At 41.1% G+C, this 16,471-nt stretch overlaps 1 protein-coding gene across 1 annotated transcript in view; it reads left to right on the plus strand.

Moving 5' to 3' along the window:
• The window catches only part of LOC132674570 (uncharacterized), a 31,801-nt gene extending 15,722 nt beyond the window's left edge, over positions 1 to 16,079 (plus strand). The window contains exons 4-7 of the mRNA XM_078442579.2: positions 5,128 to 5,457; positions 7,246 to 7,371; positions 13,829 to 13,876; positions 15,475 to 16,079. Of these exons, the coding sequence (XP_078298705.2) occupies positions 5,128 to 5,457; positions 7,246 to 7,371; positions 13,829 to 13,876; positions 15,475 to 15,617 (647 nt within the window). The 3' untranslated portion in view covers positions 15,618 to 16,079. The remainder of the gene's footprint in view (positions 1 to 5,127; positions 5,458 to 7,245; positions 7,372 to 13,828; positions 13,877 to 15,474) is intronic.
• The last annotated feature ends 392 nt before the right edge of the window (positions 16,080 to 16,471 follow it).

Here is a 16,471-nt window from a genome sequence, read left to right on the forward strand (position 1 = left end):
AACCGACTGCGCCACCCAGGCGCCCCCTTTTTTTTTTTTTCAGGTCATTTTAGAACAATTGGTCAGTATTGGCAGAATACCTTTAATTTCTAAGACTCATTGTTGCATGATTCTAAAAATGCCTAGAATGTAGTAAGCATCATCTCAAATATTGTTAGCCTGAACATAAGGCAATCTCTCACTTTTCAGTGGAAAATGAGATATAAAAAGGACAGGTTTTACAACTTGAATATGTAAAATTATAATAATATCCATATAGAGTTAAATATTCACTTATAATATTTAATGTCTTATTTGGATTATACTACAGATTAAAAGTTATATCATTATAAATACCATTTGAGAATACTGCGTATTTCTGCTCTCACATTTTATTGAAAATTTTAATCAAACTATTCACACGCATCTAAAATGTATACTTTAGAGCAAATTTCTGAGTCATTGCAAGGTCTGAGTGTCTGTTTTGGGATTCCCAGATAATGATGTCCCTGGATATTTTATTGGAAGAGACAATTTACCCACTTACAAAATAAAAGCATTCTTTTCATTTATACTGTCTTTCTATGTGTGTGAGACAGAAGCATGAAGTATAGAGTCTTTAGTCCCAAGTCGTATTTACTAAATCCACATTAAACTGCTTATTGTCTTTTACCAGTGCGACTTCCAAAACTAGTTCCATTGAGTTTATTTCAGGTTTGTATCCTGTCCAAGTAGTATTGTTGGATCAAAGTTGAATAGATTAGAAGAGCCTCTTTTAATAAGTGGCCCAGGACTGAAACATAAGACAACCCTTGTTCCGTGAGGGATGATGTTGGAAACGCAAGCTTCACCTTCTTCTCTGGCGTTTCAGGGTGGTTGAATTCCACATGTTTTGCGTTTGTATCACAGAGAGGGATTTGGAAACCTCTTCTTTCATTTTTCATGTGATCTCTGAGTTAGACCTTCTTAAGCTCTGAAGCCCTGAGGCTGAATGCACAAATGATTTCCCATTTATTTACACTGTCTCTTTCCAACATATATTTGAGAAGGCCTCAAATAAAGACAAAAGTACAGTTAGGCCATGAAATAAAAATAGAAGACCAAGACACGAAGGAAAGCAGAAGAAAAAGGCCTGGGATGATCTAGCAAGAAATGGGAAAACTTTATGTTCAAAGGTGGGAGAAATTGTGGTGGACACATACTTTGTATTATCTGATAAAATGAAGTATACCAAAACTTCATATGTCTTTGAAATCATAAAATTGGAAAAAACTTTCGACGCATGCGTCCTTTAGGGGGACTATGAAGTGAAATAGCAGGCATTGCCTTCCACATCCATTTTATAAGATGGAAGGAGTGGTTTTTCAACAAAGCCTTTCATGCTACCGCGGCATCATTACTATGGGCACAGTGACATTTAATGTCATTCACAGATGGTGACCTTCAGCAGACAAGGTCAGGCAGGTGATAGTCTAGGGATCTAACGTGACAATAGGAGGCTTGGAGGAGTGGGTAACCGACCATTGATGTAGTCATTTGTCTGGAAGGCCCACTGTAGGAGATTCAAGCCAAATTTGGGGCATGATTAGAAGGAAGGCGGTTTGAGGTAGAAATTTCTGGTGAAAGCTTGGAATTTGCTTTGGACCACACAGGTGAAGCAGTTCCATGAACTGACCCCATGTTACTAGGCTTTAGCCAATGTTCCTTTGACTTTCTTAACACTGGAAATGCAGTGGATAAGACAAGTGATTGCCTATTAACTGGTGTGTCAAAGGCACATTCCAGTGATGATGGCTGAGTGAATCGAGACATAGTAGAGCAAAGTGGGGTGCAAACGAAGGAATGAGTCTCCATGCTTGATTTACCTAGACCCAATCATTACCTCGAGTACTGTATTCCCATTAGTAAGAAAGATGTGGTCCCATGCGATTAAAATGTCATGTTGGAGTACACAATTCATCTAAAGAAATTGCTAATAATCATGATAATGATAATAATATACTTTCTCACTTCCATAGCATGTTTGGTGGTGGAAATCTTAGGAGAGATTTTAGTATCAATCCTCACAGCAAAGGTCAGCATAGACAACATTGTGCAAATATTGTAATAGGATCAGACTTTGCGTTGTATAAAGTGTTCGTGTACATTGTGTGTAACTGTCATGAAAGGGTTTGGTCCAAGAATGAAATAGATCATGACAGATATGCTTTGTGAGTTGACACATTTCCTTTCCTGACAGTGAAAGGGTATAGTCAGAGAGCCCAGGATTTGCCCCAGGCTGACCTGGAGCCCTATCTCTACCACGTACTGCTTATGTGAATTTGGCGATTATTCTCTGCCCTCAGTTTCCTCATCCATCAGGTGGGCTAACAGGAGGCATTCAGCAGGAGTCACATGAGAATTAAATGAGACTGGGGATAAATTACATGGCACATCACGCAAAATATAATAGGTGCTGGTAGAAGTTCCCCCTTTTCACACCTAATGGGAGAATTGTATCCACTATGGCGGGTGGTCTGTAGCCAATCATACTGACAAAGCAGAAATTCTCCAGAGGAGTCAGCTGTACTTGTAACTGCTCCAATGGGAAGTTCCCTTGCTGTCCACTGATAGACAAATAACTTGAATTTAGAGGGATTTGTACCTGTTTACTGGATTTGTCCCTCACTGGGCCACAAAAATGAAATTAAGATTGTATTTTTGTAGTTCTTCTATGTACTTTAAAACTTATTTATCTTAATTTATATTACCTCTAACTTCAACAGGTTTGGGCTTCATGCTTATAATAGTAGAAAAACAAAGGTTGAAAATATAGTTACAATGTACATAGAAACATAGTTATAGATAGACGTAAGGCTTTTAAATGCACTTAGAAATGTCATAAATTTGAAATTCATATTTACATATGAAATAGCTTTAAATAATTATTTAATAAAAGAAATATAGTTGAATAAAATGAGAAATTTGGAGTCAATATGAATATGCAGGTTTGAAATACCACACTTAATTGAAAATGTGGTTGTATTTGGTTAATTTATATAGAATTCATACTGCTTCATATCAATAAAATAGATACAACTCAGACAATTTACACCCAAAATTTTTTTAACTTTGAATGTGCACAAATGCACTGGACAAACTTATTTATTTTGTAAACTGGTTTCTATTTTATGCATCAATAAGATGATTGTGGCCATAAAAAAAAAACTGTTAGTAAGCTTAAAAAGAATATTGAAAGAAAAAGCATGTAATATAATTACCCAACATATAGGCACTAATCTTATATAATCAAGTATACTATTTAATGCTCAGGTGAGAAAATTATGGAAGTTCAAGATTCCTTCTATCCGGAAAAGAATGAAACTTCAGGATCTAGCTGAGGAAAAAGGACAGGAGATAAGCATCGTATTTTTCCATCCAGAAATTTTCCATATTCATCTTTGATTTTCAGGTTCTTTACAATGATGAATCAGAAGTAATCCTATAAAAAACCAAGTTCCTAAGATGAAAACCTGATTCTTTAGTGTATTGACTAGAGGCAAAAATGATGTAAATATCATGTACTTTGAAAAATTAGTCTTCTCTAATATAACAAACTTTTAAAATTAAAAACAACATACATGGTTGGAGAAATGTAGACTTTCTTACTATTATAATCAATAAAATATATATATTTGCAGCACAAGTAAGATGTACAAGTTTAAAACAACCACATTATGATCTAATTCTATGTATAGCATGAATAAAAAACTCATTGTTTGCTTACTGATTTTGTATAAAAATCAGGAGGTTTGTAGCATTCGCAGAAATTTTCAAGAATATTTTTCCTTTTTTTCTCAAGGAAGAAATAAAATTCTTCTTTTCTTCGGAAATTGTCCACAAAATTATTATTCTAACTCCAAACTAGCCCAAAGAGAAAATGTGTTAACATTTGTGTTTCAGTTGGAAATCAAACTGGAAGGGTTCTAGTCTTTATCATTTCAATGATTAATTAACAATCAATGTATAAGCAAGGAACATTCCAGCCCTCAAGTGACATGCCCTTGACAACTATGATGTTTCATTACATATTTTCACATTATGTGTGCGAGATACTCTGTTAACATTATGCCAGTTACATACGACTTTATTCAGCTGACAAAATCAAAGAAAATTATGGGTACAAACACAAGCTCAGCAGGCGTGTAGGGCAGATCCAAATTTGGGGGAGATGCTAAGCATCAAAGTACGGTGTCTTCTTAGTCACGTGTCAACATCAAATGAATTTCCGATATAAAATGTGCTTTGAGTGAACATTTTCTAAAGCAAAACAAAATTCTGACTAGTGCATTACTTGCACTATAAGGTTCATATAAGAGCATTTCTGAAAATAATCAATAAATTTTAAGTAGCAGTTTTGGAAATATTGCCACATTGCTTCCAAATTCAAGGCACTTGTAGGGGTGCCTGGGTGGCTCAGTGGATTAAGCACCTGACTTTGGCTCAGGTCATGATCTCACAGTTTGTGGGTTTGAGCCCTGCGATTTGTCTGTGCTGACAGCTCAGAGCTTGGAGCCTGTTTCAGATTCTGTGTCTCCCTCTCTCTCTGCTCCTCCTCTGCTCGTGCTCTGTCTCTCTCTGTCTCAAAAATAAATAATCATTTAAAAAAACTTAAATTCAAGGCATTGTAAATATTTTGGAGGTGCAGCTTTAAATGTTGTCCTACTCAAAATCCTGGCATAGTTTAGATGTGAGAGTGAGATGTTCTATAAAATCAGAAATCAAGCAGAAGGACTCCAGCATCAGAAGTGGGCATGGGATTCTTATTTGAAGCTAAATGGTCAACTTGATACATTGTCAAGTATGGGTGGAAATAGATTCCTTTTCCAACAAGTGACCATGTATTGTCTCAAAAAATTCCACATTTTAACCCATGTGGTGACCTTAATAGCTGTGACTTTGGGCAACTTACATAAGCTCTTGAACCCCTTTTCCCATGGAAAGTAACAAAAGAAGCAACTCAGAACCCACTGTGGTTTAAAGGTCATGGTAAGCACTAACTCTATGGCAACTTTTCCTTCCTTTTAACTATGTGCTAGGTGGTTCCAACCACACAATGTTTCCATTTCCCTAATAACGTTTTCGTTGCTATTCTATTTTCTCCCACAGATAAAAATCCTGATGAAGACACTTCCCCCAAGCCCACAATTTTTCTTCCTTCAATTGCTGAAGTACAACTCCATAAGGTTGGAACATATCTTTCTCTTCTTGAGGATTTTTTCCCTGATGTTATCGAGATAGATTGGAAAGAACAGAATGGCAAAACAAGTCTGACGTCCCAGCAGGGAAACACCATGAAGACTCAGGACACATACATGAAATACACCTGGCTGACCGTAAGGGAAGAGTCAATGGGCAAAGAACACAAATGTATCGTTAAACAGGAGAAGAATAAAAGAAGGTTTGAACAAGAGATTCTGTTTCCTTCAATAAACAAAGGTATGGACATGTACACATGAATATAACCTCCCTGAATCCTTTGTTTCAAAGGGAATACCACACCTACCTGTCAAGAATTAATGGAAAACAGGGAAAAAGAAATCTTTTCTGAAAGTTTTACTTTTTTCCTTTTTTTTTTAAGAAAACCAAACTTAATGTTTATTTATTTTTGAGAGAGAGAGAGCCCGAGACTGAGGGGCGGGGAGGGGCAGAGAGTGAGGGAGACACAGAAATTTGAAGAGGCTCCAGGCTCTGAGATGTCAGCACAGAGCCCAACGTGGGGCTCGAACTCATGAACCGTGAGATCATGACCTGAGCTGAAGTCGGACACTCAACCGACGGAGCCACCCAGGTGCCCCTAAATATTTTACTTTTAATGGTAGCATAAAAGTCCAAATATTTCCCCACAGAGTTAAATATGATGGGCTTTGGAAGATATAAAGAAAAAGAAAAAGAAAAACTCACTTAGCCTTTGCTGCCTCAGTTTCATCATGCAAAATATGAAGGTCACAGTGACGTTTTTTAGCACCACTGTATGGATTAAATGAGAGAATACATATGAAAACACCTAGCAACCTTGCATACAATAAGTGCTCAAAAAGAGAGTGTGTTTTTGATGATCTTATTGATATGGAAATAAGAAAAATTTCACATCTTTAGGGAAGTTCTACTCAACAGTCAAACTTCCTCTCGCCTCAATCTGGTCTACTCAAAGTATCACCTTTAAACAGTTACAGGTGACAAAATGCTGCTCCTTTGATAGAGCTGGATTGTAGTTCAAGTAAAAATGGTGATTTGGCTGCTGAGTTTTTATTATGGTCTTGGGTGTTCCAGATTTGAATTTTATATAAGACTGTAAGGTGAAATTTGGTAACTGGAGAGGGGTGAGGTTACGTGTACAAACATTCTCCCATTGTCCACAATGGATGTATTTCTACCCCTGGGAAATGCTGCCCAGCAAACACTTCCTGCCGTCCGAGCGTGCGCCAGGCCTGGAAGGGAGGCGGGACGGACCACTGTCCCCAGGAGGATCACTACAGTAGGGCGAATACACTTTGCCTAATCACCCAGGGTCCCTGGTGATTCAGACGTGGTGTCCTGAAGGAGCCCCATTGTGCAGAGGCTGGTCATATTTGACAATGGGGGCAGAGCTGAATGTGCCCTGGCTCGTCTGTGAGCCAGGAACTCTCTAGACTCAGAAGTCAAGTCCTGAACATTAACATAAAAGACCAGGGCCCCAGAGGGCCCATAAGAAGGAACCAGTTTGTACTTGCTCTGTGGTTAACAAGCACTTTTTAAGCAGCGGGGAACAAACACATAGCAAGACATGTGAAGAGCTTTGCTATATTTCTGAGGTAAGTCTTTGTCCTTTGTCCTCTGGGAGTGTTAAACAAATAAACAAACAACAAAACCTGTAGTCCCAAAATGGCAACACTTAACTTAAAAGCTTGAGTCACTCCACCAAGACTTAATACCTAATCCCAGTGCAATTGCAACCCCCAGAAGAGTAACCTTTAACCTGTCACCTAGGGAATTTCCTAGCCAGCACCAGGTACTTTCCTAATTGACCCCTTCCTTCCCCATGAAGGTGACCTTGCCTAAATCAGTGGACTCCTTGCTAATAATCTTCTTTTTTCCACCCCCTGTCTATTGTTAAAATATTCCTTTCCTGTCCTCCTTTGGAGCTCCGGTCTAAGTGCTAGATCAGATGCTGATTCACACATTGATTGACGAATACAGCTCCTGGATCTTTAACATTTACTTGGTTGACTTTTTGTTCTTTAACAGCTGTGGTGGAGGCAAGAGGATCCGAAGTAGACCCACAGGGGCATTCGGAGACAAGGCAAAACACAGGGGTGGTCACTGTGAGCCCTTTGAGTTCACTGTCCTCCTCACCGGTTTCAAGGGCTGCAGGTGAGTTCCTCTTGGTTCGAAGCTCCCCTCTCTTTGCCTTCGGGCTGCTGATCTAATGGGCCTTCCTTTCCAGGACAGGTCAGCTTGGGCTGCAAGGGTTATGCCCAGAGCCCGGTTGAGCCGGCATGTTTATCTGGAACCCTGTGGAACTGGCCTATTTGGCGAGAGCCCAGCTGGGCTGGCAGAAAGGTGTGCCTGGAGCCAAGCCCCCAACCTTTCAGACTGCACTTCCCCTGCTAGAAAAGTCAGCAAGGTTCCAAGAGAATTGTTGGTGGTGCACACGGAGTCTTGTGTCCTGAACGCAGTAACAGCCAAGTCTGAGACACTGAGAGCAGTTGTCCTGACAAATGCGAACAGAACTAGAAACGCAGCTCTTGGGTCAATCCAGAGTTCCCCTGTCCCTTCACCCAACCCCACACTTCTCCTAGTTCTAGAAAAGGGCTTATAGATGGTTGGCTTTAGGAAAGCAAAGTCCTTCTTGCAGGAACCTGCATTCTTTCTCTGTCCTCAAAGTGATCCATCTGATCAAGTCCATGAAATGTAAACACAGCCCACAAGTGCCTGGGACTGAGGGAAACTAAGGGAAAGAGGTCTTTTTAAAATACAAACTGCTCGGGGCGCCTGGGTGGCGCAGTCGGTTAAGCGTCCGACTTCAGCCAGGTCACGATCTCGCGGTCTGTGAGTTCGAGCCCCGCGTCAGGCTCTGGGCTGATGGCTCGGAGCCTGGAGCCTGTTTCAGATTCTGTGTCTCCCTCTCTCTCTGCCCCTCCCCCGTTCATGCTCTGTCTCTCTCTGTCCCAAAAATAAATAAAAAACGTTGAAAAAAAAAATTTAAAATACAAACTGCTAAAGGGCTCCTGTGCCTAAACCCTGGCTCAGTGTCCTTCGTAATTCCAGGGACACATACAAACCTTAACACTTTCTCCATAAATGTCTCCGTAAATGTCAGTGACTCCAGGGTCTTTGCAGCGATCTGTGTGTCCACAAATACACGTCGTCAATGTGAGATATTTTTCTCTCTGGAGACATTGTCAAAATTGGTTTATAAAGAGCTCTATATTTCTTTGGTTTTTAGACAAACACTTGTGAGGACTGGGCATTCTAGACCTCTCAGAAAGGGAGAAACTATCCCATGCGCGTTTCAACTTCACGTCGGGCCTATGTCTGGTTGTTGTTTAAGCAAAGCAGACCTCTTTTTAGAATTGTCAGCACGAAAATTAATTAGAATTTTCATGTGCCTGGGTTTACTAAAATTCAAATAAGTAGATGGGATCTCAGTTACAAAATGTTTAAAAAAAACAGCTTGGGAGAATGACAGACTTTGATGTTTCATACGTTTTTGTTTGTTTGTTTGTTTGCTTTTTAGTATTTTTATTTTCATTTCAGTTAGTTGGCATGCAGTGTGGCTCTAGTTTCAGGAGTACAATCCAGCGATTCAGCACTTCATAGGTCACCCTGTGCTCATTAGGACGAGGGCACTCCTTATTCCCATCGCCTATTTAACCCATCCCTTCCCACGTCTCATAAAATTTTTATGGGTAATTTCAGCTCAACTTTTAGGAACGAGTAAATTGAATAGATATAAATAAAATAAAAAATTTTAGATAAAGTGGTAGTTTCCCAAAGCTTTGGGGGAACTAAAACCTTAAAGTGTTGCTGAGTGAGGTCACCTGTTAAATTACGTTAAATTCATTAAATATCTAGAGCATTTCCAAGTGTGATAAAATAGTCAATTATTAGGGCATCTGGGTGGCTCAGTGGGTTTAGCGTCTGACTTTGGCTCAGGTCATGATCTCACGCCTCATTAGTTCGAGCCCCGCAGCAGGTTCTGTGCTGATGGCACACAGCCTGAAGCCTGCTTCGGATTCTGTGTCTCCCTCTCTCTCTGCCTCTGTCCCCCCTGCTCATACTGTGTCTCTGTGTCTCTCTCTTAAAAATAAATAAAAACTTGAAAGAAATAGGAAATTATTTTTTATTTCTTTTTTTTGAAGTTTATCCATTTATTTGGAGAGAGAGAGAGACAGAGCACGTGAGCAGGGGAGGGGAAGAGAGACAGAGAGAGAGAGAGAGAGAGAGAGGGAGAGAGAGAATCCCAAGCAGGCTCTGCACTGCCAGCACAGAGCTGAAACCCAGGAACTATCATGACCCGAGTCAAAGTCAAGAGCTGGACGCTCAACTGGCTGAGTCACCCAGATGCCCCATAAATAGGAAATTATTAATTAAGGAACATAGGTTTATCTCTTTTTGGTTTTCTTAATGCAGAGAAACTGAAGATACTTTTGGGCCTGCTTGTAAATGTACTTTGTGCTTTACTGAAAGATTGTTTTATAAGGAAGCAGATGTTTCTAGAAATTATGAAATGTATTCACAAGTTCGCCACTCCAAAGGATGCTGTTTGACAGTTCACAACTGCTTCCTTATTAACTTTTGTTAAAAATGAAGGTTTCTAAGAGTTAAGAATTCTGATAAATTTAATGAAGACTACTGGAAATAATAAGGGAAACAACCCAGAATGCAAAGAACATAAGATGTGTATTTTTAGTAAGGAAAAGTCTGATGCATGGAGTTGTATTTTTTGAGAAAAGAAAGAAAGAAAGAAAGAAAGAAAGAAAGAAAAAGAAAGAAAGGAATTTTCTCTAAAGGGAGGCTCATTTAAAGAGGGTAAATTCAGAGGGCGCCTGCGTGGGTCAGCTGGGTCAGCATCAGACTTCGGCTCAGGTCATGATCTCAGGGTCGGTGAGTTCAAGCCCTACATTGGGCTTTCTTCTGTCAGCACGGAGCCTGCTTGGGATCCTCTGTCCCCACACCTTTCTGCCCCTCCTGGGCTGTGCTCTTTCTCTCTCTCAAAAATAAATAAACACAAATAAATAGATAGATAGATAGATAGATAAATAAATAAATAAATAAGGTAAATCAAGACAAGTTCTGAATGTAAAAAAGAAAGTAGTAAAGATTTGCAAACATGGGATATTTGGAAAGGAATGTTATGTGTGGTCAGGACTAATATTGGCATGAAGAATTTTCAAAGCAAAAGTAAGCTGATCCCGGGGCACCTGGGTGGCTCAGTCAGTTAAAAGACTACTCTTGGTTTTGGCTCAGGTCATGGTCTTAGGGTTCTGGGTTCTAGCCTCAAATTGGGCTCCAGGCTGGCAGGGTGGAGCCTGCTTGGGATTCTCTCTCTCTCTCCTTCTCTCTGCCCCTCCCCTGCTCCTGCTCTCTCTCTCTCAAACAAATAAACAACAAAACAATACAAAACAAAAACAAAAACAAAACAAACAAAACAAAACAAAACAAAGCAAAAGTAAGCTGATACAGCATTAGATTTTGGTTTTTTCTCTGTCCAAAGGGCTAAGGATTTTGTGGTTTTTTGCTTGTTTTCTTTGGAGTTTTGATCTGCTTAAGTCTCTTTAACCTGGAACATTCCAAAGGATTTGTTAAACTAATTTGGCTTATTTGATATGTTAACGGGGAGCATTGTCAAATAAATATTCATACTAAGTTTTCTTTACAGTGTATTTATAAGATTGTGGCACTTGTAGATAAAGTCCATTCTGGTTCTCCAAAAAAAAAAAAAAAAGATGGCCTCTCATGCCAGACTTGCTGTCCTAATGACCTTGTACCATGGCACCGGTGTGCTTCTGAATCCGAGAAATCAAGGTGAACAAACTGGCAGTGTATTCAAGAAAGAGTTGGAGTTGAGGGAAAACCAAGACGGTCACTTGGTTCTTTCTGACTCCCTGAAAAACCCTGTTTTTCTTGTGGTTTTTTTTTTTTTTTAGTTTTGTTTTTTCACTCTTTCACCCACCATGAGGCATTTAAGATGACTCAAATTATAAACAGGCATCAGTGGTAAGGATTAAATAATAGTACAAAATGACTTACCCCGAGTGTCTAACCTGCTAGGTGCATAATCCTGGAAAAATTGTTTTTTGTTCCAGAAGCTTCAGACCTCCTCCCTGGGGACCCCTTGAACACCTGCAGCCCGACTTCATGCCACTGCCACTGTCAACACGGGGCTGTCAACACGCCCCGGTTATTGTTTGTACATTTCTGGAAGGGTTGAAGCCTTTCCCTGCCGAGAGGCTGATGCCCTCCCTGTGGCGAGGACACTTTTAAAAAGTGGGTTTCCCCCTTGGGGCACATCTTCTGTGATCTCCAGGGACCAAGGCTCCTATTTTAGTGGGCAAGTAATAGACGCCTGAAGGAAAACCTTGCAAACTTTTTGGGATTCTCTCAGTGTACAACCTTCTGCTGATCCTTTCTGTCCTATGCTAGCCTGTCCAGAGGGTGTATGTCTACCCTGTCTTCTGCTCAAGCCTGTCACCACCAGGTTACGGAAGCCTTCTTAGATCACAGTGCAAAGGATCCTGTTGGTCACAGTTTAAAGCCTGGGGACTAGGTATTTTAGACACGTCATCAGAGGAAGAGAGCCCTCGAACCCCCAGTAGAAGAGGGACCTTACCGAGTGCTCCTGCTGTAACACTAAAGGTATGGAGCCTCGGGCACACATCACACCAGTACCCTTTCCACCTGACGCCAGGTCCTGCACAGACGCTGGACATTTCTGAATCAGATGGAGACAAAGTGAGGTAGCTCACCAATGCACAATGATAAGAGATTTTTATTTATCGTTTTTAAAGTTTTTGTTGGAATTCCAGTTAGTTCTCATGTAGTGCTATACTAGTTCCAGATGTGAAGTATGGTGACCAAAGCCACTGTATGGAAAAGAAAGACATTTAAGGCATTTTAAAGTCAGCTTTTGAGAATATTTTAACATTTAACGTAATTATACTAACAGTTTCCTTCTTGGGATTTACCTGACAGTTTATACCTCAAACCCATCTTTTTAAGAGTGACAAAATTAGATTGTGTGGAAGGCATACAATTGCACACCTGAACCACGTGTGTAGGGACAAGGACACATTTGAACAGAAAAAGGATAAATCAAAACAACCTCATGACTCTCTGCATCCACCGGTCAATGATTTTTGTAAAAAAAATTTTAACGTTTATTCATTTTTTGAGAGACAGAGAGACCCAGAGCGTGAGTGGGGGAGGGGCAGAGACAGAGGGAGACACAGAATCCAAAGCAGGTTCCAGGTTCTGAGCTGTCAGCACAGCGCCTGACGTGGGGCTTGACCTCACAGATGTGAGACCATGACCTGATTCAAAGTCGAACGCTTAACCGACAGAGCCACCCAGGTGCCCCACGGTCAATGTACTTTTTAAGGAATTTTGTCTTTGTATGTATGTTGGATGTTTTTTATTTTGGTTGTTTGTTTTTGTATTGTTTTGTTTTTACACTCTAGATAAATACAACCCTCATCTCATGTTTTATATATTCAGGCAGCTATCGATGTGACTTGCCTATCATCCTATCCCTGCAGAAAGTACACCCAGATCCTGAGCTTCTGTAATAAGTGGTCAGTTGGTAAAAGTAATGAGGGTATCCGGAAGAGATATATGAGAGTCCACGATGGTGGACTTAGGTTTGATTTGTATGGATTGTTGTACAAGGGACGTTCCACATGCTGTAGCTCACCTAACCCCCCACCACCGACCCTGAGTGCCAGCTCTGCCCGTCACTGGTATGATTCTCAGCAAAGTACTTATTGACTCTAAAGCCTATTTCCTTGCGCATAACATGGAGTCCTCCAAATCCAGCTCATGTCAGTGTCACCAGGATCAGATGAGATAACGCACGTGAACTTTCACAGAGTGCCTGGCACAGGAATAATCATCTAAGGGTACTGGTTTTCATTAGCCTTGTTGTCATGCCCACAAACACCTCCACTCTAGAAAATCATGTGTGGGACTTGCGGTTACCGGGGTGTGTGTGATTTGGAAAGGTAAGGCTGCTTCCGTTTTTACATGGGAAATTGACCTACACCAGCCTCCTTCCAATGTGTAAGATTCTGCTGTGGATTCTCCGGTTGGATGATATCGTTTTGGTGGCCACGCTTCACGTGAGCGGCGTGTGCTCAGGACTTTACAGCTGCCACTGTTTCTGGATGTTTTTCCATTCAACAAGTATTTACAGAACACCTACTTTGCCACAGGCACTGTGCTGGGAGCTGTGAGGACAGAGGGAAAACAAGATGTAGTCTTAGACATTACTCCCCAGTTGTGAGGAAGAAAGAAAAAAAAAATTCATGAACTTCAACATCTTCCTGCACCGAAATACAGTATATGAATTGATCTACAAAGAATTACAAAGAACCAGAGCAACATTTCTGGAATTGTGGGCTCCTATTTGTAATGGTTCTTTCTTATCTGTTGACAGATTCTATCTATCTGTATATCTACCTATCTGTGTATCTGTCTCTCTATTATCTATCTATCTATCTCTCTATCTCTCTATCATCTATCTATCCATCCATCAAACCATCCACAGTACAGACACGAGTCAAATAATGGATATGAACAACAGAATAATACTTGCTCTCATTTCTTTTAGAGCTCGCTGCTGTTAACTACACAAAAGTTTCTCTGAAAGATGAAAATGGTAAGTTTTGTACTTGTTTCCTGTATGTTAGGCTATAGCATTGTTTCCTCCGGATCAACTTAACTTTTGAACGTCTCTGGCTTCGGGTAGAAGCCTCACAATGGCAGGATCTTGCAAAATAGACTGAGTGGTAATTTAAGTCAGTCCATCATTTCCCAGGAGTCGTCTTCACACAGTAACTGCTGGCTTGGGAAGGAGAGGCCTGTAAAGTAGGGGTGCAGTGAGGGGCTCTGACGTCTGTTAACAACGCACTTCATGCATTTCTGTGGCCTTTGTTTCTACTAACTGAGGAAAATATGCTGTTGCTTTAGATTTTTTTTTTAAGTCTCTATTCTTGCTGGTACTTAATAAATGATGCTGAGAGGTTCTTGGACAAAAGGCATCGTGTTACTGTCAGTGCATTTTGTTGAATTCTCTTAACACTCACTGTATTTCATTCCCATTTTGCCCCTGAGGACAAGGAGCTGAGATTAACTACATCCCTTGTATCATGCCACACAGCGAGATCCGGGCTTCGCCCCAGGCTAGATGAATCAAGACTTCATACACTTACTCAGGTTTCATTCTTCCTCTACATCCCAAACCCAAGGCCCTGAGACAGGCTGCACACCTGGGGTGGGTGGGATGGCAGGACTTCGCGTGCCGGAATCCAGACTTACACCCCAGTCTTAATTATTTATTTGCAGGAATAGGGTTAGCTTATTTACATTTTCTGAGCCAACCACAAATGACACAAGTAACACCCAACTCAGTTATTGAAAACACAAGGCCCCCTATGTGGAGTGTCTTGCTTCAGGTATCTCATTTAGCAGCCACATAATAAGTACCTGTGAGTACATTCTAAGTATAAGTAGTAGTTCCTGGCCCTTTCTTCCCACGTATGCACAAAGGAAATGATGAGGACCATTGGCTCTAGTCCTGCTGATTTGTCCTCACGTCCAATATCAAGGGGCTCCTGGACTCTGGCTACTCGTCATCATCCTCCTTATCATCATCCAACTTTACATTTATCCGTAATCATTGGGTGTCTTGGGTATTCATTGCATGTAGAGATCCAGAATGACAGAGTAGCTGAGAATGCGTCCTGAAACACCAGCTTGCTGAGATTGAAATCTGGCCTCTCGTACTTACTAGTTGCATGAAATCAGGCAAATTGCTCCTCTCCCTGTCCTCAGTATAAGAAAATGGGAATGAAAGTAATAATCTCATATGTTATTGCAAAATTAAAGAGGATTAAGGCTTTCTAGGCAAAGTTCTCAACAGACATTTAGTTTGTGGTTAATGGATATTGCCTAGTATTCTTACATAGGGACATGCGGGGGATGAAGAAATGCTAAAAGCTATTTATCACCAATGGTTTTTCCCCCCTGGGTTCATGAATTACAAACACAACCATCGTTTAGAATACTTTGGAATGTTCTAAGTGAATTTCACAGGCTTTTTACAGACTTGGTCGGCAAACTGGATTCTGAGTAGTCTTGGGGGTGGTGTTAGTGGTGATGGTGGTGTAGATGCTTACTCTCCAGTTGTACTGGTGAGAGAGTCACTCCAACCCAGGACATCAGAAATGTGTGAAACTAACCGATGGCTTCTTTTAGACCCCCGACAGGTGCAGCTCGTGAACACCTCTGCCTACTACACCTACCTCCTCCTTGTCATCAAGAACATGGTCTACACCGTCATCATCGCCATCTGTCTGCTTGGGAGACCAGCACTCTGTGACAATGGGAAGAGTTCCTAACCCATGGTGGCACCAAGGGTCCACTTTTCTCCATTGGCTATTGTCACTAGAAGAGTCTGCTGGAGATATAGCGGGGCTTTCTTTCTGCGTTTGGGTTATTTCAGTTCACATGTTTCTTTTTCTATGTGTCATCATTGCAGAACAGGTTTACAAACAGCTAGGCAGACAGGAAATGTCACTCGGCATGGAGAACAATTTCTGCCATGACTCGGGGATGGGGCCGGGGGGCATCCACGGGGGCTTCAGTACGTCTCTATCCTTCACATCCGCCAGCTCGTCAGCAGCGCAGCACCCTCGCCTCTGAGTACACTTGGCGTGCAGCTTCCATAGAGCTCCTGGGGCTCTGTATCCAGATAACTTCCTGGAGGCCTTTTATTTTACATTTCTGGAAGCTGCCATCTTTGCTACCTGAGTTTTGTTATGTTTTTCATAATAGGCACAATAAAAACAATCACAAGTCTACTTTTGCCTCTGTGGACATTCATTTGTTGAGATCTGAGTACAAGGTAAGGGACAGCATGACAACTGAGCCTTCAATTCAGCGTTGATGTAATCATGGTCAATTCTACATTTCTAACTCTTTCCCTGAGAGAGTCCTTGTTCCAGTTAGGGTTCTTTGGGGCACTGGCCCCTGGGGAGCCCCAGCCAGTGAAGGTGCCCAAGTTATTTCTCCTTCCAAGTCAGCAGATTCAGACTCATTTGTTTTAAGACGCTCTGCTGGTGACAGGATCACAAATCGCGTGACTGGCAGATGTGTTCAAACCTGTACCTGTATTTCATGGGCACCATGTTTCCCGAGAGCTGTACCAACTCTGGAAAGGGAGGGTGGTAGAGAGGTTAAGTGCGTGGACTCT

The sequence above is a fragment of the Panthera onca genome, chromosome A2 (assembly GCF_046562875.1).
Source record: "Panthera onca isolate mPanOnc1 chromosome A2, mPanOnc1 haplotype 2, whole genome shotgun sequence".
Classification (NCBI taxonomy): Eukaryota; Metazoa; Chordata; class Mammalia; order Carnivora; family Felidae; genus Panthera; species Panthera onca.